General features: G+C 45.1%; 1 protein-coding gene across 3 annotated transcripts in view; it reads left to right on the top strand.

Moving 5' to 3' along the window:
• The window catches only part of RCL1 (RNA terminal phosphate cyclase like 1), a 55,372-nt gene extending 44,285 nt beyond the window's left edge, over positions 1 to 11,087 (top strand). For 2 of the 3 annotated variants that reach the window (XM_036854648.1, XM_036854649.1), the window contains 2 exons: positions 538 to 641; positions 10,284 to 11,080. In XM_036854648.1, the coding sequence (XP_036710543.1) occupies positions 538 to 641; positions 10,284 to 10,434 (255 nt within the window). In that variant the 3' untranslated portion in view covers positions 10,435 to 11,080. Of the gene's footprint in view, positions 1 to 537; positions 642 to 10,283 lie in introns of all 3 variants that reach the window. The other variant, XM_036854647.1, reaches the window with a different exon arrangement.
• The last annotated feature ends 12,369 nt before the right edge of the window (positions 11,088 to 23,456 follow it).

The following is a 23,456-nucleotide window of genomic DNA, read 5'->3' as shown; positions in this document are numbered from 1 at the left end:
TTAAAGAGGGGAATCTAATGTGACATGGCAGGCAGTTTCTGAATGTAATTGAATGTGTTGTCGGTAAGACGCTTGAAAGGGAAGGGTCCTCTCATGTCCGATTAGCTGTGGTGTTCTATGACAGATTAAATAAGTAGAAATGTCATTCACTTAACCCTTGGTAATTAACTATGCATTGCCTATAAATAATTATGCTCTTTTGCTTATATGTCCTGCTATGGCTTTAATTACGAAGGGAAAGTTTCATTTTTCACTAGATATACCTCGGTAAACTTAAATGTCTATTCATTCTGATAGTCTCAGCTCTTCCAATTGTTTTGATTAACTGTTAGTTTAACCCCCTACAGTTACTTGATATGAGGATAACTCTTTAAAAGACACTTACTCTGTTTTATTATTGCTTGAACTTTGCCGTCTGCTCTTCTGTGGTTCCGATACTCTGGGCATCTGTGTCTGTTTTTTTTTCCCTCTGTTTTGTTGGTTTTCCATTATCTGGTTTGGTACAATGATTAATCCTTAAAGTGTTTGTGTTTACAGGGTGGATGTGTGGACTCGACCAACCAAAGCCTGGCTCTGTTACTCATGACCCTTGGACAGCAGGACGTTTCCAAAGTCCTTCTCGGACCGCTCTCTCCCTACACGTGAGTTGTTTTCTTTCAGCCTCCTTATGCTGTCCAGTTTAATCCTCCAGTCGAACGAAATGATGAGCGCTATCCTGTTCCCACCTGATTATGCTGATCCTTAAATGAGCTGGAGGTTGTTGCTTTCATCTGGCGTTTAACAAGGATTTTGCTTTCCTTTCTTTCCTGCGTTTCTTCCTTCCCATCTGTCATTTCTGTGTCATTAAAACTGCGTGATCTATACTAGACAGTTCTGTCTGTGCTTTAGATATTGTTTCCATTTTGGAGGTAAACTCCTGCTTCTGTTATAGCTTGGGTTTTATTGTTAGTTTTAAAAAATCCCTCTTTTTCCGAGCTTTAGCAAAAAGGACTGCCTTTTTGTCCAGGAGGCAAAGTTCATAGTAACACCACTGGACTAGGAGGGAAATGCAGAGGTGAGTTTGAGGCCATGAGATGTTATCAGAAGTTGACTGTTGGGATATTAAAGCAGGCATTCTCCAAAAAAGAGCAGATCCTCAGAAGACTTGAATTCTAAACAGCACAATGAAAGAAGCACTCCTGTTGATAGTGAGGTTGCTGTGAAACAACCTGTTTGAACACTGACATCTCTGTACATGTGTCTATATACTTGAAGGTCATTCTGTGGCCACCTGTGGGTGGGAAGCTGGCGGGGGGAATGGGCCTTGAGTTTGAGGAAATATTCAGGTAGATATGAGACTGAACTGTCCTTTTTCGGTTATCATGGTACCGATGCTGTATATCTGAAAGGTACAGTACTGTGATAACTGAAGAATGGTGGTGCCATCACATTGAGAAAGGGGCGGGCACTGTAGAGGGGGCAGTGTACCATTGGACCCCGGCGCTGGGAGTATAGCGACCAGGAGATTCTTTTTTTTTTTTTTTTTTTTTTTAATTTATTTATTTATTTTTGGCTGTGTTGGGTCTTCGTTTCTGTGTGAGGGCTTTCTCTAGTTGCGGCATGCGGGGGCCACTCTTCATCGCGGTGCGCGGGCCTCTCCCTGCCGCGGCCTCTCCCATTGCGGAGCACAAGCTCCAGACGCGCAGGCTCAGTAGTTGTGGCTCACGGGCTTAGTTGCTCCGCGGCATGTGGGATCTTCCCAGACCAGGGCTCGAACCCGTGTCCCCTGCATTGGCAGGCAGATTCTCAACCATTGCGCCACCAGGGAAGCCCCAGGAGATTCTTTTGGAGACTTTTTTTTTTTTCTGTAAGTTGGTGGTGGAAGGCTTTTTGGAACAAGGAAATGGAAGAGAATACATTGTTAGCATTGCGGGAAGACTGAAAGCAGGGAACTGGTGAGGACCACATTATCTCCCGATAACTTGTGTAAAGTATTTCACAGGACAGGAAACCTGAAATTGAGTAGTCCTAAATGGCATGCTGACATCAGGAATCAACATTGCCGAGAGAGACTTCGTAGTTAAGGCGCTCGGAGAGGAGGTGAGGGCTGGGAGCACAGCACCTTAAGTGTAGAGATTGGCTTCCCAGCGAGTTTGCTGGAAGTGGCTGACAGCCGTGTGGCCGCCACAGCGCCCTTCACCCTCTTAGCTGGTCTCGTGTCTGCTGCTTTCCCAGCCTTGGCTTCAGGGCAGCAGAAGGCCTGGCTGCTCACACAGCATGAGGCGGTGTCTAGAAATGTGTGTGGTCGTGGGGCATGGGGTTTGGCAGAACATTATGTGAAAAATGGAATGTATATTTTTATTTTTCCTTGACACTTTTTTTTTTTTTTTTTTTTTTTTTTTGCTTTTAAAGATTTTTTTTCAGTTTGGCTACAGGGCCTTGTATAATCTTTTTAAGTCAGCAAACTCTGTGGAGACCGTCAAGATGTGACTGGACATTTTTAAAAGTTCCTGTGTCCTTGACACACCCCCTCACCAAACATTAATTGCAGTGTCTTGTCTTCCAGAAACCTTGCCTAAAATTACACATCTCCTGGGAAAACAAAGTGGTCTGCTCTGAATGGAGCTTTACAGGAGTGGGACAAATTGCAAAATTTTGTGTTTTGAGCCCTGGGGCTGGGACTTGCAGGACAGTCTTCCTCTGGATTACCTGCACCCCGCAGGGCTTCCTGCAAGAGGGGCGGCCAGGGGCTTGGAAACGGCAGCCTCCCTTCTTTCAGTAAGCTAGCACAAGGGAGGAGGAGGGAGTTTCTTTTTGAAAGCTGTATCTGTTTGGGACCCTTCTTGCCTTTAATCATTGTGGAAAGCTCTAGAAGCCCAAAGAGATGAAGGGCAAAGGTGGGAAGAAATAGGCGTGCTCCAGGACAGGCAAAGTTATCATCATGCGGTTGCATACAGTTAAGGGTGAAAAGGACAGACTCCACAGTCAGGATGATCATGGTGAGGGAACAGCTTATCCTAGTTGGATTCAAGAGCTTTGGAGACCATAATATCACACGTATTTTTATGTGCAGTTAAAATCATAAAAATCTGCTTTCTGTAACCTCAGATTTCTAAAGAAAACCAGAAGCAAGACCCTCCTTGGTTTAAAGAAATGTATTTTTTCTGGCAGTTTGCATGTTTTGATTTGTATAAATAGCTTTTTAAATGTCTATTTACAGAGCACTGGGATTAAGCAGGATAGCGTTTTCTAGCAGTGTTGCTTTCAAACCCTTTCTGGAAAATAAGGGTCTTTCTGTTTTTCCCCTTTCCTCTTCTCTCTGTTTTACTGCAGGACGTGGCTGGTAATGGTTTTCTGTGTTATTTGAGAAAGTAAATCTGTATGTGTGAAATTCTTTGGGAAGGCCAGAGAGTTTTTTTTTCAGTAGAATAAAATAGTATTGGATAACGTGCTGGTATGTGGAGAATCTATTTCTTTTCAATTTGCTGAGTTTTAGGTGGTTTACAATTAGTGATGGTGGTTCTACTTTCCCCTCAAAAAGCTTAATTTTACAGTTTAAGGATGATTTATACTTTATTTGAAAGTAAGAGTATATATCAACGAGCATCTTAATTAGCACTTTCAGAAATTGTTTATGACCAGAGACTGCGGTGACCAGAAAAGTTCCTGCGTTCTGCCAGTGCACAGGTATTCGAGTCCAGCCTATCTGGATTTCAGTTCTGGCTCTACCTTGCAGCACTGGGAGACCATGGACAAGGTCTTTGGCATCTCTGAGCCTCAGTTTCATCCACAGAGAAAGTGAATGGTCCTGAAGTCATGGGCTTGTGAAGGTGGAGCGAGGCTTAAACGAGGTTGGACACTTAGCTCTCCCAGCAGCGCGGTGTGCCTGGCAGAGCTCCATCAGTGCTGGACGCACATGGACGTCCACTCTCCTGTGAAGTTCACTTTGAACACCAGGAGGCCTGGTAAACTTGCTTTGGGTAACCTCAGGCCTGAAGTCAGCTGTAAATCGTCTGCTCAGCTATCTAAATCTGTATCCACTAATTTTTATTTTTATTTTTCTTAAAGACTTTTTAAAATTTTATTTATTTATTTATTTATTATTTTTTAAAATTTTTGGCTGCGTTGGGTCTTCATTGCTGCACCCGGGCTTTCTCTAGTTGCGGTGAGTGGGGGCTGCTCTTCGTTGCAGTGTGTGGGCTTCTCATTGCAGTGGCTTCTCTTGTTGTGGAGCACGGGCTCTAGGCCCGCAGGCTTCAGTAGTTGTGGCACGTGGGCTTCAGTAGTTGTGGCTCGCGTGCTCTAGAGCGCAGGCTCAGTAGTTGTGGTGCACGGGCTTAGTTGCCCCACGGCATGTGGGATCTTCCCGGACCAGGGCTCGAACCTGTGTCCCCTGCCTTGGCAGGCGGATTCTTAATCACTGCGCCACCAGGGAAGACCCTGTATCCACTGATTTTTAAATTTATGACTAACTTCCTGCAGTCACATTACTAAACAAACTACACACATCTTATTTACTGTTCCTGAGAATTCTGTAAGTGGATGTTTATTTAACAACACTTAACAGTGTTCGCTGTGGGCCAGATGTTGTTTTACGCACTTTACAAACACGAACTCTTTCAGGTTTCATGATAACCCCACAAGGGTGGTAAAGTGATGAAGGCAGGTACACTGTATTTTACTGGTGAGAGGATTGAGACACAGAGTGGTCAAGTCGTGTGCCCAGGGTCACACAGGCAGCAACTGGGGTTCGGACTCTGACGTCTCGTCCAGAGTACACGCTTCCCTGACCCACTGTGCTATTTAGTAAAAGCTGGGATTTCACACATGTTATTGGACTCCAGGCACCTCCCTGCCTGAGCCCAGGGTGCCCTGCTGTATCTTTTCAGCGTCCTCGTTTCAAATTGTCATAAAATGATCTCCTTCAGTCTTTCATTGGAAGTCTAAAATAAACTACGTCACTTTTATTCTAGTTTTAATAAATGACCTCTTCACTTTTGTGACGTGCTGGGGAGCGAGAGCCCAGGGTCCTTGTAAACACAGACTGATCGGGGTAGTTGGCTCACCCAGTGTGTAGCACAGTGATGTGACGATCAATGAGATGCTGCTCTTTGGGTTCAGTTGCCTAACTCCTCTCTGGGAGCCAGCACAGCACACGCCACCTTACATCTGGGAAATGGTTTAAACGCTGCAAAGCCCAGTCTCCTTTATTATGCTCTTTGAGCCGCAGGACATATTTGGCATATAGTAAAACAAGTGATATCCTTACTTTTCAGATGACAAAGAGGTCAGTCACCTGCTCATAGTGAGTTCTTGGCTGAACTTGGCCTGGGATCCATGTCTCCTGAGAGTGCAGCCAACCTGGCTCTCTGTTTCCTGCTGCCTTTATAACGGAGTTTAATAACTTCATTCCTGGAGCAGAGGTCAGCTGGTCTTTGGGAAAACAGCTCTTTGGCAGAAAAAGTACCACCGATATATTTAAAAGATGCCGTGTAGTGACTACTGGGGGCCCTGTTGAGCAGATTCTCTTCCCACCCCCCAGATCTTCCATCCCCTCAATTTGCAGAGCAACTCCTTAGATCTGAGAAGTAGGTGACCCCAGTGTCCAAGTGGCTTGGTGGAGCAGGAGGCGGGACCCTCTATCATGGTTTGTTGTTGTAGAGCCGCCAGAGAGAGCGCGTCGTGATCCCCGTCACCACCATGCTCTAGCTGGCTTCAGAGGGGGACCTGGTATGAGGGGCTGTATTTTCAGGGGCAGGGCCAGGCAACCTGGCAAGTTGCAGGCAGTTGGGATCCAATGGGCAGATGACTGTGAGCCCAGTGACCTTCACCTGTTGACCAACAATGGTGGTGGGAACAACCCGCTCTTGGAAAATGCACAGGAAAAATTATCTCTGTGCTCCAGGATTCTCTGAAACCCGCTTGTCAGATGGACTGGAGGCGTTCATGAAAAGTAGGTTGTTGGTGGTTTTTTGTTTTTTCATTTTTTAAAAAAAATAAATCACTTTGTTCTAGGGGAAGAAAGCTCGCTAAGGATACTTCTCATAAGTCAGGGGTCCCAGTTGCCTAAAAGGGTTAGTCTGAAAATCTTCCAGTCACACTGTTGCGGGGATTATCTGTAGAGGAGCAGAGCTGCCCTCGGTGTCCCGGGGGTGCCTCTTCTGCCTGGCTCTGTGGCCGGGGGGCTGTGTCTAGAAAGTGTGGGTCTACTGTATGGTGTTTGGAAGAGAAAGAAAGGGGAGCAGTGCCGCATGGGGCTGTGGAAAAGGACGCAGGCTGGCCCTGGACCTGACTTTGTTCAACTGCATATAGATGTGGGTGAGTTTATTCTGTTTGGTTTTCATTTTCTTAAGGATACTGTTAGTATTTCATATCGCCTGAGGTTATTTCTCAGCTTCTGAGCATGGTTGCTTGTTGCTATCCCAGCCACAGGAGACTTAGGGAGAATGGGGCTGGCAGTGGAGGGCATCATGAAATGTACCTTAACTCAGTCCTTACACAGTCTTCCTCAGCCAGGTTGAAGGGTTGGCAGAACATTATGTAAAAAGTGGAACTGACTTTGCTTTTTCTTACGATTCCAAGGGCTACAAATACCCCAAAGCTGCAACTATGCAGGCCTGCACACTCAAGCCTGTGTTTCTCCCCTCCTTCTCCAAGAGATCAGAGGCAGGCTGCGGCCTTTTAGGAATTCTGCCAGCTGGGGAGGGTGTCTGGTTTTTCCAGCACAGTTGAATGATTCAAGGTGAAGCATGAAGTAGGCTGGGGAGGCTCTGGGAGCAGAGCGTGCTTCGGGCCTGTATTAGAACCGAGGCAGCAGCAAGAGAGAACAGGCTGTTTCCTCCTTAGAATGCAGACAAGTGGGTGAGATGGCTGGCTTTTTCTGCGTTGCTGCCAGCTGGAAGCTATGCCCACAGATGTGGACTGTTTATCTATGGGGTTTTTTGATGTGTTTGTTTTCTTTCTTTCTTAGGGCAGGGTTAGGGAGGTTGTGAGGCTGGGACAGAGCAAAAACCTGAAAATTTCAATTGGTTAGTAAAATGGGAAAGCCAGCAGGGGAAGAATTGACTTCCCTTAATTGCTAAGAATGTTGAAGTCATTTCTCAAAAGTATCCCTAAACCCTAACTCCCACATTCTGTTGGGTGCCCCATTCCTGAGTGCCTTATATATATAGTGCCTAGAAGGTGTAATGGGTTAAGGTCATTGCCCTGGAGGTGCTTATATAATTTACCAAGAGCGGGGCGAGGGCAATTGTGAGACAGTTACACATGAGCATTTAATTAGACTCCATAAGCAGAGCCAAGAATGCTATGGAAACCCAGAGGGGTTACTGGCTAGAGAAGGCTTCGAAGAATAGGTGGCAAATGGGACGTTATTTTAAAGACGGAGATGAAGTAACACAATCCAAGGTGGAAGAGAGAGCAAAGAAGTGAGGAATTTTTCTGTGAGCATGCAGCTATCACTGGGACTCCTACTGTCCAGGCTAGTTACTGTTCCATCTCTTAGCCCATCTCAGGCAGACAGGATGTGGAATTGTTCAGACTTTCTTTTCCCCTTTTTGCCTTTTCCTCCTTTGACTAGGTTAACTAGGATAAAGGGACAGGAGAGGGTGGAAAATGCGTTGCAGTAGGCTCTATACTTAGTTTGGTATATACTGTGTGAGGACGGGAGCCATGTATCAGTTCTTTTTTTCTTTTTTTTTTTAACTTCACAAATAAAATAGTTATTTTAAACAACTTTATTGAGATATAATTCACATACCACACAGTTTACCTATTTAAAGTGTACAATTCAGTGGGTTTTTAGTATATTCACAAAGTTGTGTAAATGTAACCACAGTCTAATTTTAGAACATTTCCACCACCCCAGAAAGAAACCCTTTTGCCCATTTACAGTTGTTCCTGATTCCTCTCACTCCCCCCAGCCCTAGGCAACCCCTAATCTGCTTTCTGTCGCTATAATAGATTTGCCTGTTCTGTCCAGTTCATATAGACTCAAACAATATGCGGTTCTTTGTGACTGGCTTGTTTCACTTAGCAGAATGTTTTCAGGGTTCATCCATATTGTAGCATGTATTAGTACTTCATTCCTTTTTATGGCTGAATAATATTCCATTGTACAGATAAACCATCTTTTGTTTATCCATTCATCAATTGATGGCCATTTGAGTTGTTTGTACTTTTTGACTATTATGATAGTGCTCTTATGAACATTGGTGTACAAGTTTTTGTGTGGATGTATGTTTTCATTTTTCTTGTGTATATACCTTAGGGTGGAATTGCTGGATCATATGGTAACTAACTCCTTGTTTAACATTTTGAGGAATTGCCAGACTGTTTTCCACAGTGGTGGTACCATTTTACATTTCTACCAGCAGTGTTTGAGGGTTCCAATTTCTCCACATCCTCACCCACACTTTTGTTATTATCTTTTTTTGTTGATCGTAGCCTTTCTGTTGGTTTTGATTTGCGTTTCCCTAGTAACTAATGATGTTGAGTATCTTTTCATGTGGTTATTGCTATGTGCATATCTTCTTTAGAGAAATGTCTATTCAGATCCTTTGCTCATTTTAAAATTAGGTTATTTGGTTTTTTATTATTGAGTTGTATGAGTTCTTTATATGTTCCAGATACCAGACCCTTGTCAGATAAGTGATTTGCAAATATTTTCTACCATTCTGGGGGTTGTCTTTCCACTTTGTTGATAGTGTCCAGAAAAGATTTTAATTTTGATGAAGTTCAGTTAATCCATTTTTTCTTTTATCACTCTGCTTTTGATGGTGTATCTGAGAAATCATTGCTTAACCCAAGATCATGAAGATTTACTCCTGTGTTTTCTTCTGTGAGTTTCATAGCTTTAGCTCTTCCATGTAGGTCTTTGATCCGTTTTGAGTTAATTTTTGTGCGTGATGTGAGGAAAGGGTCCAGCTTCATTCTTTTGCGTGTGAAGTTGTTACAACACCATTTGTTGAAATTATTCTTTCCTCTTTGAATTATCTTGGCACCTTTTTGAAAATCAGTTGACCACGAGTGTGTGGGCTTGTTTCTTGACTCTCAATTCTGTTCCATTGATCTGCATGTCAGGATCAGTATTTTGAAAGCTCCGTGGGTGATTCCATGTACATTCTGGGTGAGAACTGTTTGGATGGTTTGATTGGGAGGCAGCACAACACAGGGTTGCTGAACTACTTCATTAAAGACGTGCAGATCATCTGTTCTTAACTAAACCAGTGTTTTGCAAACTGGGCTGGTAAGAATCACCAGGGAGGATTCTGGCCCCTGTGCCCTGGGGAGACACGGCCTGGTAAGGGGTGAGGAGGGGACATGTGGCCTGTGATTCTGGGCTCTTCCACATGGACACTTCCTCTCCACCAGTTGCCAATTGATTGAAACCTTCAGGAATCTGCTTGTTAAATGAACTCTGCAGGTGAGTCCTATGGTCAGTCTAGCGGGGTTGATGCTGAATCTGCTAGGCCAGACCAGTACCATGGTCCTTCCACGGAATTGCTGTTCCCAAAGTACTCTTGGGGTGAAGCCATCGCTCTGTCTTAAGGGAGATGACAAGAAAGAGCCCCTTCAACCTCCTCTGCATGTTTACTGTGAGCACTTCCCTGGCCACCTTATTTAGTATTGCCTTCTGCCATATACACACAAATATTTTATACCTACATTTCCTTCTCATCTGCCTTGTTTACTTTATTTAAATTTCTGACTATGGAGGAAGTATATATATATTTCAAGGATATAGATTGAAAGCTTCATAAGAGAAGGGATTTTTGGTTGACCGCAATATCTCCAGCACGAAGAACAGTGCCTGGCACATAGTAGGCACTCAATAAATATTTGTTGAATGAATGAAAGGGCTGTCGGGATTGAACAATGGAGAGAGAGACTTCTCTCTTTCAGCATCAGCAGCAGTCACTCTGCTTGGTTTTAATCTCATGATACTGTGACTCATTAAAGCACGTGTTTCTCTCTCTGCATGAGCTCTTGAAGATTAATGCCGTATTCATGTCCACTCTAATGCGTGTGTAGGACTAACCTCTAACCTTTTTCTTTCTTTTTCTTTACTTAATTTGTCTTATGTTGTGTGCATCTCTGCAAGCTGTTTAAAATCATCTTTGGAATCTGGCAGGCTGTAAATAAATGCTGTTTAATCAGCATTGATAGAAGTTCTTAATTTCAGTTATTCCTCCTGATCTGGGAAATTAAAAGCTTCAGTTCTAGGCTGGAGAAGAATTTTTTAAAAACCGAATTCCTCTTTCATTTCTCCCTCCCTTTTTTAAATTTTTATTTTTATTTTTTAGGATAGAATTTTTGCGGCATTTGAAGAGCTTTTTCCAGATTATGTTTAAAATTGAAACCAAGCCATGTGGTGAAGAACTCAAGGGAGGGGATAAAGTGCTGATGACTTGTGTTGGCATTGGCTTCTCCAACCTCAGCAAGACCCTCAAGTGACACTGTCACAAGATGAAAGGCCCCAAGGCCTCTAGACACAGCAGAAGCTGCCAAGGAACCAAAGGGACCAAGTTCATCCAGGACAGGATGGCCTCTTGTATTAAGGACTTTTAAAATTTTCCATTTAAAAACAATCAGGATATCCGAATAAAAGATGTCTCTCTATCTTGTGGTTTCCAGCCATTTCTCCAGGGCAGACATTCCTCAGGAGGCCTAGTCATGATGGGAGCTCCCTTGGCTTACCTGGATGAAGGTGTGCCTTCAGGATACAGTCGTGCTGCTAGAACAACATCACAGCTGCATTTCAGCAGTGCTTCCTCGGCCCACATCCGCAGGCTTCTGCCATATGGCTATTTTTCCAGACCTGTGGAGTTACTGTTCGTTCTGCAAGGACTGACCTCTCTGAACCTTGGTTTCTGTGTAGGGATTAAATGAGGTAATATTGGTAGAAGCCCTTTATGAGTAGTGCAGTGTTATGCAAATGTCAGAAATTGGTGTAGTAGACTATTTTATCCCTCGTCTTCTGAGTGGACTGCTATCTTAGAGACGTACTGCTCCCCATCTGGTTCATTGTATATGGATTTTGGGGAGGATGAGTGACTAGGGAGAGCAGGGATCTAACTAAAGTTATTGGATGTTTTCTATATCTCAGGTGTGCTATGTGTTTTCTCATTTTATTCCCACAGTAACCCAGTGATGTAGGTTTTATTATCTCCACAAGAAAAATTTAAAAAGGGTATTTTGTTCTTTTGAAATTGATAATGTAAAGATAGTAGATCCCCTGATTTAAAAGATCTAAGTGTAATAGTGTCAGAGTCTAGAATTTTACCCTGCTTGCAAGCTAATAAGTTAGATTATTACTGTTTCATGGATGCTAGCAGAAGACGTGAATATCTCAGGTCAGAGACAAAGAACGTTATTACTCAGAGCACAGCAAGCCGCGTGAGCTTCATGTTTGTATTGGTTTCTTTCTCCCTAAGTCCCACACTGGTGATGTGTAGGGGCCGCAGGTAGATGCCATGCATGCCGGGGGTTTGCGTCAGAGCCAAGGAACACGCACACTCGGGCACTCCACCTCTTGCAGCAAGCCTGCTCTTTGTTCCAGATGGGGACATTACTTCACCCCTCAAGATTGCTTGCTATGAACACATGATGAGAAAGTGTCGTGGTAAAGGCCTCACCCAGCTAGAATGTGCAGGAACACTCAGGACCTGCGGTGGTTTCGTCTGCAACTAATAGAGGCTACATGTGGTGTGTGTAAGGAGTCAGAATTGGTAGAAGGGGAAATACCTGATTCTTTCTATTAGGGTTCCAAATGGTGTTTTCCACCTAGGGTGGGCTTTTGAAGTAAGGAAAGGTCTTTACCTCCCCAGTTCTTTTGCTACCCTTTTCTTTTTCAGTAAAAGGGGTCCAGAAGGAGTCTGTGCTCTCGTGTCTGGGGATGTGGGAGGATGCGGAGGTGAAGGGCTAACACTGAAGGAGGTCAGGCCATTTTGAACTGTGGCTCTCTACTTACTGAGAGCTCTACGTAGTGTGTTAGATTTCTGTTGCTGCATAACAAATTACCAGAGACTTAGCAAACTTAAAAGAATACCATTTATCATCTCACAGTTCTGTAGGTCAGAGGTCTTGGTAGGTTTGCTTGGGTTCTCTGGCTACGGCCTCAGAAGGCTGATGTCAAAGTGTTAGCCAAGCTGGGCTCTGGGCAAGAATATGCTTCCAGCTGCATTCAGGTTGTTGGCAGAATTCAGGTGGTAGGACTGGGGTCCCTGTTTCTGGCTGTCAGCTGGGGACAATTCTCAGCTTATAGAGCCTGCCTGCATTCCTTGCAACTTGGTTCCCTCCATCTTTAAGCCAACAGCAATGCACTGAATCCTTCTGTGGCATTGAATCCTTCTCATGCTTGAATCTGACTTCTTGTGATACCAGGGTAATCTCCTTATCTTAAGGTCATCTGATTACAGCAGTACCTATATTAGTGTTTGAATAGCCAGGGCCCAGGACTCTTGGACATCTGAGAATTCTGCCTGCCACACATACTGCAGTTTTATTTACTGCTGCTGATGTTTGAATCCAGATCTGGCCATGCTCAGATACAGAACTGAGGGACCACAGGGCTTTGGCTGTGTCCTACAGGGGCTTCCTGTCCCTCGGGACAAGCTCTGGAAGTGGTACTGTTGGTCAGTTTAGGGTGGCATGTAGACTCCAGGCAGATCATTGCAAGCAGCAGAAGGGATGTGTGCCCCTCTCTGCTGTAAACACGGAAGTGTCCCAGCCCTCATCTGGCACAGCTGCTTCTGGAGTGGTAGTGGTGATGCTATTGCCAATAGGAGGACAAATTTAATATTTATTTAAACAGCCTGCTGCCAGCCCCTTCTCAGGTGCCCAAGAGAAGCGATTGCACTCCTTGGGCAGAAGTTGCTGGTACATCTTAGTGACATTCCGCGCCTTCATTCTCTGCCTTGTTCTTAGCTTAGCTCCTGATTGGTTCAGCTACCCCCGGTGCAGTTTGATGGGAGATTCCAGCATTTTGGGCTTGGCTTTCTATCTTGACCTGTCCACTCCTCTCTGCTGACAGAGACAGACCACTCTGAGTTGAGCGAGACTAGTGATTTATTTTTTTTAAAGGCATATACATCTGTGATGTTCTGGGGCTCATGGCAGAATCACGGCCTTTGCCTTCCTGTCATTTCCCAGGCCCTGCTTCTGTCTTTCACCGTCCTTCTGTGTCATCAAGACAGTTGATAAGGGTAGGGGGAAGCTGGGGTATTGCAACATGACGTGCTGATGGGGAAAGAGCAGTAGGAGGCACTGCTGATATCCAGATTGCCCTCAGAGGGCAGCTGAACCTCGTGGTTTGTTTGTTTGTCTTAATCTTTTCTGATAAAAAGTGGTGAAAGACATCACTGATTACAGACCCAACCAAAAAGCCCCAAAACTTAGGTTGCACCGAAGTGCCTGTCCTCACTGTCACTCTACAACGAAAGATCGTGCGGTGGCCATTCCTCTAGGTCTTTTGTGCTTGGAGGCTCCTAGGTGAGGCCAGTGCTGGCAGGCAGTTTCGTGGTGACCGAGTGGAAGTGTTGAGGGTGTTAAAAGGCAGGGAAGGAAGTAGCAGATTGGAGTAGAGGAGGCCTGTGGAAGTGGACAAAATTGAAGATAGATGGAGAAAAGGAAACACCAGGAAACTAAGGGATTGCTTCAGTTTTAGCCATGCCCAAGGTGCGGGTGGGATTCACCTGGGTGAGGTGAGGGGACCAAGGCAGGGTGCAGAAGTGGATTTTTCCAGGGTATTGGTCACAGTGGGAGGATTAGAATGTGGGGTTCCACTGACTTTACCTGTTGGTGTGTTGCTGGAGACGTGTGGATGTGCCGGTGGGCAATTTTAGCCAGTCTGTGGTGAATGGGAAAGCAGCACCACAGCCTGTGTGCCCAGCCTGGGCCTCTGCTGTTCCTCACCTGACTCCAGAACAGAGGAGAAGTAACTTGCGCTTAGTCAGAGTTTCCATGTTTAGACCACCTGGCCTGTTCTTTAGAAGTGACTAATAGTTAATAGGAATGTCAGTAGGCAAGCTGGGTCTTGCTGTACTCTAGCTGGCTAGGTCTAAGAAGCCATATGAGGGACTTCCCTGGTGGTCCAGTGGCTAAGACTCCACGCTCCCAATTCAGAGGGGCCGGGTTCGATCCCTGGTCGGGGAACATGATCCCACATGCCGCAACTGAAGATCCCGCATGCTGCAACTGAAGATCCTGCATGCCACAACTAAGACCCAGCACAGCCAAATAAATAAATAAATAAATAAATAAATAAATAAATAAATAAGCAAACACTAAAGAAAAAGAAGAAGAAGCCATTTGAGTGGGACAGTTTACCAGTGTTTGGCATCTTACAGAGGCCAAGCCATATCACTCCTTTACCCAAGCAAATAAAAACTGTCATTTTGTCGGGGGCCGCCTGGGTCTGGGGCTCCTCTAATTCCATGTCTCATTTGGCCCTTAACGGTCAGATAGCCTGACCCCATCCCCGAGGCACAGGCCTTGGGTCAGCACCTGTGGATGGACCAGGGCAGAGTTTTTTTGACACATGGGCCACTTCCTCTCTTGCTGGTTTTTCTGATCCTGGTGGCTCTGGATGTGGATCCTGCTCTGCTGACACCCTTCTGTTGAGTCTGCAGGGGAGGTAATGGTGATGTCGCGAGCTAAGTAGCCCAGCTTGCTTTCTGGCCCAGTTCAGCTACTAACCAGCTGTAATGGGATAAGTAATTCACCTCCCCGCACTTGGTTTCCTCTGGGAAGTCAGGGTGGATGTGTGAGATGGTGCCCCCAAAACAGAAAGATGTGCATCACCGCCTCCTCCACTCCTTCCCCATCATTATATGTGTTTACTTGGGGTGGCAGATAGGTTAGTTGGCGTGAGTATTTTTATTTTAAACATCAAGATGTTTCTGAGGTCTCAGGACACTCTTTATTCATGTGTTTCTTCCCCATTCCCAACCCTCTTAAAGAGCTTTACTTCAAAAATTTCAGATTGATTAATTTGTTAATAATTTCTGCTGTGATTTGGGAAATCATATATTCAAACTGATGAAGGTAGGTGAATTTCTAGAAATTAGAGACCAACTTAAATGAACAAGCCCAGCAATGACACGTGTGGCAACTTCATGTGTCTACTCTGTGAATACCCTGTCACCACGGCCGTGAGGGTGCTGGGCCTGCTGCCGGACTCATCGGTGGCCATTTGGGTAACTGGTCTGGTCTGGGGAGTAGATGCTGCCCCAAAGGAAGGGGAATGGCAGAGGCAGCTTCCTGTTCCTGCTGCATCTGTGAATGGTAGGACATTCCTGAAGACATCTCTTTATAGTCTTCAAGGGAAGATATTGGTGGGGATTGCATATTTTGAAATGGTGCCTGGCTTGCTGCTTGCAGGGATCCAATTTCAGATCATGACAACTGACCTCAGGCGGTTTTAAATGCTGAGTGTACTTGGCTCCCATACTTCCTGCATTCTCTCTCCGTGCTCTGTTTCCACCTCTCTGCTATTTTACCCGTTAGGCAATTAAAGGCATCGTGCCTAAGATCTGTAAGTTTTGAAGAACTAATGGAAAGGCTTGCAAAAAAAAAAAAAAAAAAACTGGCTCCAAATTATGCAAAAAAAGAGCAAAAATAATTAAATATCCACAAAATGAAACATTTCCAAACTTAAAACGTTGAGAACAATATAGTTGAGAGTTTCTTCACAAGTATTCCCAAGCACATGCAATGATTGCAAGGAATCATTGCTAATCACATATTAAATGGGTTGCTGGTCAACCGAGCAATTTAAAAGGCAAAATTATAAAGAGCCTTTCAGAAATTTGGCATGTGGCTACATTTTAATACGTGTGGTTTGGCGACGCTGTCATAAGAGGCCTAGAAAGTAAAACCGCATAATCCCTCCCCCCTCCCTGAGCCATCTCTGCAATCTTAGCGCCTCAGCAGTTCCTGAGGGACCCGCCCCGACGGGGCCCCCCCACTATACGTTCTCATGCACCCCTGGGTGCCTCCCCTGTCTTCACACTTCACACACTCAGTTGTTGCTTAATTCTCCTCTGTGTTAACCTATTATGGTGTGGAGCGGGTTGATCTTTTAAAGTTTGGTGTGGCTATGATTTTAAAGTTATTTTTGAAAACCTTTATTTTAAAAAAAGATGAATTCAGTCATTTGTGAGGAAAGATTTTGGTTTCTTGAGTTTCACTAGAGCACTGCAGAAGTAAAGGCTTAGGAATGAGACCTATGTTTGCATCTTAGCTGAGTTGGTAGACACATGGCATCAGGCAGATCCTCTGCCTCATCTGTAAAATGGGAAATAGCTGCCATCCACCCTGGTATCGACAGGATTTATTACATGTAGTGGTTATGTATTAAATGGATTCCTTTCAGCTGTTAACCCCCTGATGAGGATTCAAAGCAGTCTTTTACCTAACAGGTTAATGTCTCCATGAGTCATAGGGTTTACCTTTAGATCTGGTACTTGGATGGACTCAGCCCGAAGACCAGAGGCAAGATATGGCACCTGTACATGGGTTGGGGTCAAACTGCCCCATGACAGATGTTACAGAGTTAAAAAGAGGCCTACAGGCATCTCTGTGAAGTTCTCCATGTTCCAACAGGACCCATCTAGTCAGGGTGAAGTGAGCAGGCAGGTGGCCTCAGGGCTGTCAGAGCCTAGAGCTACTGTGTCCGCCAAACCAAACTGAGGAGCTCCAGTGTCATCAGGCCACAGTGTAGCCTATGACTACCATGTAAGCAACTGCATGTCGTCAGAATTCAACTGTCTCCCATCTCCCAATTCTGCTTTCGGTGTCTCTCCCTTCTCCAGCAGGCATTCTTTTTAATATTCAATTTTCTCAGCAACCCTCGTGGACAGAGAGATTCTCTCTACCCAATGTTTTTTTTAAAAATCCCCCAGAATTGTGTCTCCCTCTTTTGGCTCCAGAATGCTCTGACTGACCAGATCTGGGTCCTGTTCCCATCCCTGGAGTGGTAGGGATGTCGGCCTCACGCAAATTGTGTGGATTGAGAGGAGCAGGAAAAGTGATTCCCAAAGGAAAATCTGAATGCTTTTACATAGAAGAGAATGGACACTGGGAAGGCAGAAATGAAGTTGTCCACTATAGACTACATTACCTAATTCCCTGAATACTCTTGAAAGGATATCCTACAATACTGCCTGCCCACCACCATCTTTCACCATCCAGAATCTTCCAGGATTATGGTATAGAACTGGGTGGACAAGAATGAATCAGTTCAACACATGTTGCCTGACAAAGGCAAGACTATTGTATCCAGAAGGCCAAAGTTAATATGGACACTGGGCAAAAGTTTATCATTTTAGCCAGTGGGCTAGAAGGGGGAGCATACCCAGGATGATAACACAGAGGGAGGAGAAGTGGCAGTGACCAGGTGGGTGTGGGAGCACCAAGTGGGTTGTGGACCAGGAGGAAAGGTAAGGGCCAGCCTAAAGGAAAGGGGGGGTCCCCGTGCAATGTCCATTGATCGCGGTTCTGTCTTTCTCAGCCTCTGGAAAGACAGATTCAGGAGTGGGGAGGAAGATCAGGACCTTTTTTCCATTGCCAGGAATACAAGAATTAAAATGATGACAATGACGTAAAAGGCTACCCCTGGAAGAGCACTGAAGACATGTATAAGGGATGACAGGAATTAGGATGGGGGCATGATAGGTATTTCTATTATTTTCAAATAATTTGCACTATTTTGTTTTCATAGTTATATACCTGTTTCTATGTGTGTATATGTTTACTTATATTAAGAATCTCAGGTACAACTCCTGTGATCTTCCATCAGCTCCAAGGCAAATAAAGATCAAGCATCCCCTTTGTCCCACACCTCTGCACCTTCCCTTAAAGAAACACACACACACACACACACACACACAAGCAACTTACCTGTGATGTGGCTGGGGCCTGTGAAAGGAAGTGCCACAGATGGAGAGGAATCTCAAGTCCAAGGCCTGCTCATGATGCTACCTAAGTGGCTTACCTGTACCTTGCCTCTCTTCAGGATTCTGGGTCAGAGCACTATGCTTTACCTCCAAATTAGATCACATTAGGTCTGCTGTAGTGCTTCCCAGAGCATGTTCCGTGGTACACTATCGTCATGGGATGCTTTCCCTGAAAAGCACTTAGTGGAGATGTAGACAGTGCTGCGATCTCTAGCCCAGGTTTGGAGGTCACAACGTGCACTAACATAGCAGAAGCTCTGAGAAGTCCTGTAGCTGAAATTCTTTCTTTAGCCTACTGCTTTTCAAACTGACTTGAGCATAGACCTTTCCATACCCTACCCGCCCCCCACGCAAGTATTACACGTAGTGCCCTTATTCTGCAGATCATACTTTGGGGGTACTTGCTCTAGTAGGATTTTTTAGGAAAGTATAAACTCTTTCGTTGTTGACGGGAGTATTTGTAAGAAGCCGAGCAGTCGTAGGGAACCTGGTGGCTAACCCTTGCCCGCACCCACACGCACACACAGGGGCTCCAAATCGCTGGCTCCGCCCAGTCCCATACCATCTTCCCTTCTTGTGTGGGCTTCTGGGAATTAACAGCGGTCAGGTATGTGGTTAGGCTGGGATTTTTTTGTGCGTCATGTGATAAATTACAGTGTCTCCAATTTCTTGAGAGTCACACTGACTGTTCTTTCCTTCTTGGCTCAGAACCTTAACATGTTAGTAGAACCCACTTGAGCTCTCAGCAAGAAGGGGTCAGAAGATGTGTATAGAAGTTCTACTGACTTGGGGGTTCAGGGAGAGGGCCAGAGCCTTGTGGAGGCGTAGCCCAAGTCTTGGTAATAGGGAGAAACCCTTGGGGAGGGAGCACCACGGAGAAAAGGTTGGCCGTACTGTTAGGCCAAGCCTGAGTCCCCAAACACCTGGATTTTCAGAACTCTGACCTGGACACCACTTGTCAGCAGCTGTCACCAAGATGTGAAGACAGGGCCCTCAAGGCAGTGAACCTGGGAATGGGGAGAGGAATTGGGCTTTTTAAATGGGCATTTTAAAAGATACGTTGCACTTAAAACAAGCCCCTACCGGCCCTGCTCCTCTGCTGATGGGCTTTCCAGGAAAGAGCCTGCGTGGATACTCTGAGTGTCTTTAAAATGTAGAACTTAAGTGGGTACTTTTTAAAGCTGTTGATGCTGTACGTCAAGGAAAAGCTTTTGCAGCTCTTGACAACCTGAGTGGGTACTATTTGCAGTTCTGAGGTTTGTCTTTTGGGAGTTCGGAAGGTGAAATAGCAGCAAAGGTTCGATCAGAGCCCTGAACGTGACCCAGGTTAGGAAAGAACAAAGCAAACCTGAACTCCTGTTCACCTACCTGAGAGGAAGAAGAGTACGAACGGGAGTTGGAAAACAACCAAGCCTCTGATGGAGAGCGTGAGTGGGGAGTGCCTTAATTAACACTAGCAAGAAAACAGCCTTGGTACAACAGGGAGGGCTGCTGGGAGAACAGCAGGGGTCAGTCCCTCAGGGGCTGTCCTACTTGTCTCATCTGTTTGCCCCTGAACTGAGGGGACTGAACACCAAATTCCTAATACCACTTGTACATTCTTGTGCGACTCCTTTACCAAATGTTAAGAACTACTGCTATTATGAGTAATTTACAAATTCATGTTAAAGCAACACTGAATTCATACTTACTCCATGAAGTGCTTTCTCAATCAACAAATTCTATCTTGTAGAAACAGGTCTGTCTGTGAAAATTTTATGTTTAAAAGAGGTCCTCACACTTTCTTGAAAAGGGTGGAATGACTGTTATATTGTATGTAATTATTTTCTCCCCAGTAGTAGTCTCCTGTTGGTTACCTATCTTGGTCATGTGATTGTTCTGGAATGTTCTGGAATGTTTGAACTTCTTGGCACAAACCTTGGCTGTCTGCTTGTGTCTGGGGGAGGGGTAGGTTAGGAGAGAGAGGCAGAGGGAAGACTGGAGGTCAGTTCAGTTACTGAGCTATTCTCAATAATCATTCAAAGAGATGAAGTTCCATTTGGCATCACAATCTGCTGATACTAAAATGTTTCCAAGCTCAGCCTCCTTGCTTCGAGATAAAGAAAGTGCTGCTTTCAGAATGTTTTCAGAATGTTTTCTTCCACAAAGTAGCAGCCTTCCAAGGTGGCAAGTGTTCAGACTTCCTTGACTCACAATTGTCACTCCTTTATGGATTTCAAAACACTTCCACGAACGTTATCTCATTTCATCCTCACAGGCACATATATTTAGGCTTAAAGACGCTATGAGACTTATTAATCAAGTTCACATGGTTAGTGGAGAAACTGGAACATGAACACAAAGCTTTTGGTTCCATTAGCTCCAAACCATGACATACATGTGTCTCTAGCAGGTCATACCTCTATGCCCTTTCAAATGGGTATTCTTAAATATTTGTCCAGATTTAGAGTTGAAGAGATAACAGAAATAACTCCTGTGAAAAAAGGGTAGAAAAGCAGAATGCTAGAGGTAGCATCCCAGTTTTTTACATCTCAGCAAAACTAAAGCCGGGCTTTATCATCTTTGCAGCCCAAGCATTCCCCTTGGAAGTTATATTAGTCAGGATTTTTTTTTTTTTTTTTTTTTTTTTAGCATAAGGGACTGAAAACAAATAGGTTTAAGGAAAAAATGGGAATGTATTGATCATTTAAAGATAAAGTTCAGGGAAGTATCTCACTTTGGGCATAGCTGGATCCATGGGCTTGAATGATGTCATCAAAACCCATCACTTTTGCTCCATATCTCTGTTCTTTTTTCCCTTATTTCATTCTCCACCAAGGTCTTCTCACTGACGGTGGCAAGAAGATGTCAGTTCTTGGCTTACGTCCTATCCTTTCAGCAGCCCCAACAGAAAGAATCTCCCTAACAGTTCCCAGCAGTGTCCCCAAAGAGTTGATCATCATGGAATTGACTTGGGTCACTTGCCCAACCAGAAATCACTTACTATATATAACCAGGGGGATTTGCTGCTCGTATTGGCCACGCCTGGGTCACATGCCAATTCCTACAGCCAGATGGCGTCAAGCCATGTGGGAATCAAACTCCCAAACCATTTGTACTGAGAGTGGGGGAGGTGATTCCCCAAGGAAAATATTACTTCTGGTGCCAAAAGACAAGAAGATGGATACTGGGCAGGCCAAGGCAAATATGTACTATAGAAATGTTCTTCTGTCCCCTTTAACACCCGGCAGCTTTTCGGTATATTCCTTTAAACAACATTCAGGATGCTCTCTAAGCAGAGTGCTGATCAATACAATTTTCTCTATTCCATTACATTATAGATTAGTTCCCTGGGCGTCTTACCAACTGGCTTCCTCTTATTCCACCTCTGTCTTTACCAGGTGAGGAAGTTGGAGAGCAGAGGGACTCAGCCAGGACAGGGCAGAGTTTAGATCAGATCCTGGCCCTAGACCATTGCCTGCTGGAACTAGCAAGCACCGCTGGCTCTGCCACTTGGGCAGCCCAGCAGAATAGCCTCCTTTGTCCCACAACCCACCTGGGTTCTGCTAGGACCTGAGGTTGGTGTGGGTTGTAGCTGTTTGAAGAGATACACAGACTTAGAAATTAAGCCATCCTGGCCTGAGGTAATCACAGCCTACTTAAGGCTCTGCAGTGGGTGGGTCAGTGTGCTCACTGCAGTGGACTCTTTCTATCATTCAAAATATGTGCATTGATTTAGTTAAAAGAACACGTTTAAGAGTCCCCCAACAGAAACCATGTGGGAGGAAACATACTAGGTGTTACTAGGAGTAGCCTAGGCTTGTAAGATTGGGGAGGGGACTTTCACTTTTTGCTTTATCTCTTCTCTGTTGTCAAAGTGATTTAGGAGGAGGCACCAAGCCATAGTAGGACATCTGGGGGAATCCCTTTTGGCCCTGAACACAAGGTTTGAGGAAAACTGGCAAAGTACCGCTGATGGGAACTGGGTGGGACCTGGGGGTTGGAGAGAAGACTCAGGACCCAAACATGAGTCTGTCACAGACCCAGAAAAGTGAAGGTCTTCAAAGGATAAGGACTTTCCGTGGCACTGACCCTGCTAGGAAATGTACTTGGTCCACTGGACCTAACACTGTCAAGACCCTCTTGGCTGGTGGGCATGGATCATTGCCCTACCAGCCTGGCCTCCTCCCTTCTGGGCAATTTACAAGGTATAAGAGCAAGATAATTGCTAAGCCAGCCACACCCAGATTTTGACCTAAAAGGGAATTGCCCAGCTTCTTGGTAAGGCTTTACTCCCAGTGACTTTAGACTTGTTCCTGTCCTCATACGTGTCCTGAAATGATAAAGATTTGCCATTGCTGAGGACATCGGACATCTAGCATAATAAAGTATAAATCCTATAGGCAACAGAAGGTTTCCTAAATATTTATAACACAGGGCTTCTCTGTTGAAATAAGGATCTCACCTTCACAGATGATTACTTTGGGAAGATCCTGTTCACTTACATAAGCAGGGGCGCCCTTCACACCATTGCGTGAGAGTGTCTGGTGGCTCCAGCTATATTTGGGACTTTCCTTCTTGCTCTTCTTTCCCTCTGCTGATTGCTTCTCAAAAACGGCCTGGTTCTATCCCCACCTTTACCTCATCCTTCTCTTGTACCAAGTGAAACCTGCAGAGGCCAGACTGGCAGTGGCCATGGATGTATCCTTTTGAATCACTTGTACATCTAAGGATGCTGGTAATTCTGGACCACTGAGTTTTTCCTTATAGAGTCTACAGGAAAGAAAGAGATGGCAAAGGGGGATAAAACGGAGTCATTTTTTTTCTTTCCTGTTTCTTCTTATCAACTGTAAGCAAACCCTTTAGCAAAACACAAAAAAGATGTACCTGGAGTAAAGTGAAACTCTAAACTTTCATGGGGTGGGCACTAGAAGGAGATGCCCAGATGGGTGGGGGCGGGGCACAGGAGTTTGAAAGCAAGCTGGGGACAGAGCAGCCGGTCAAACCGCTACTGTGCCCCTTGGGGTCTTTTGATTAAATTTTCAGTGGGCCTACACTGGTGCATGGCATGGTGTGGGAGTGGGTTGTCTTTACGGATAATTCCACCTTTAAGATTTGACACACTTTTAAGTGGTATATCCAAAACTGAAAGCAAAGCAAAAAAAAAAAAAAAAAAAAAAATCCCAGACCCAGGATTTTATTTCTGCTCTCCAAGACAATCTCCATTGAAGAACCATCTTTGGTGGCCTTGGAGACGCCAGCCTTTTTCAGGCTGGTGAAGAACTTGGTGTGGTGTGATCCTCTCCCATAGCGCCCTCATCCCTACACCCAGAGATTTCTAAAAGCTGAGGGCTCAGGTTGGGCTCACAGGTGAGTGAAGAGAAGAGTGTGGGCTGGACAGGGCCCCTGAGGCATGGATAGGTCTGGGGTGGGGTGAGGGAAAGAGAGAAGAGGCTGCTGGTCACTGACAGTGCCTGGGAGAGACATTCTCTGCATCGTGCAGAGAAGCCTGACCTGTACTCACTTATTGCCTGTGGGATC

The sequence above is a fragment of the Balaenoptera musculus genome, chromosome 6 (assembly GCF_009873245.2).
Source record: "Balaenoptera musculus isolate JJ_BM4_2016_0621 chromosome 6, mBalMus1.pri.v3, whole genome shotgun sequence".
NCBI classification, from domain to species: domain Eukaryota; kingdom Metazoa; phylum Chordata; class Mammalia; order Artiodactyla; family Balaenopteridae; genus Balaenoptera; species Balaenoptera musculus.
This window is presented reverse-complemented; position numbering and strand designations above follow the sequence as displayed.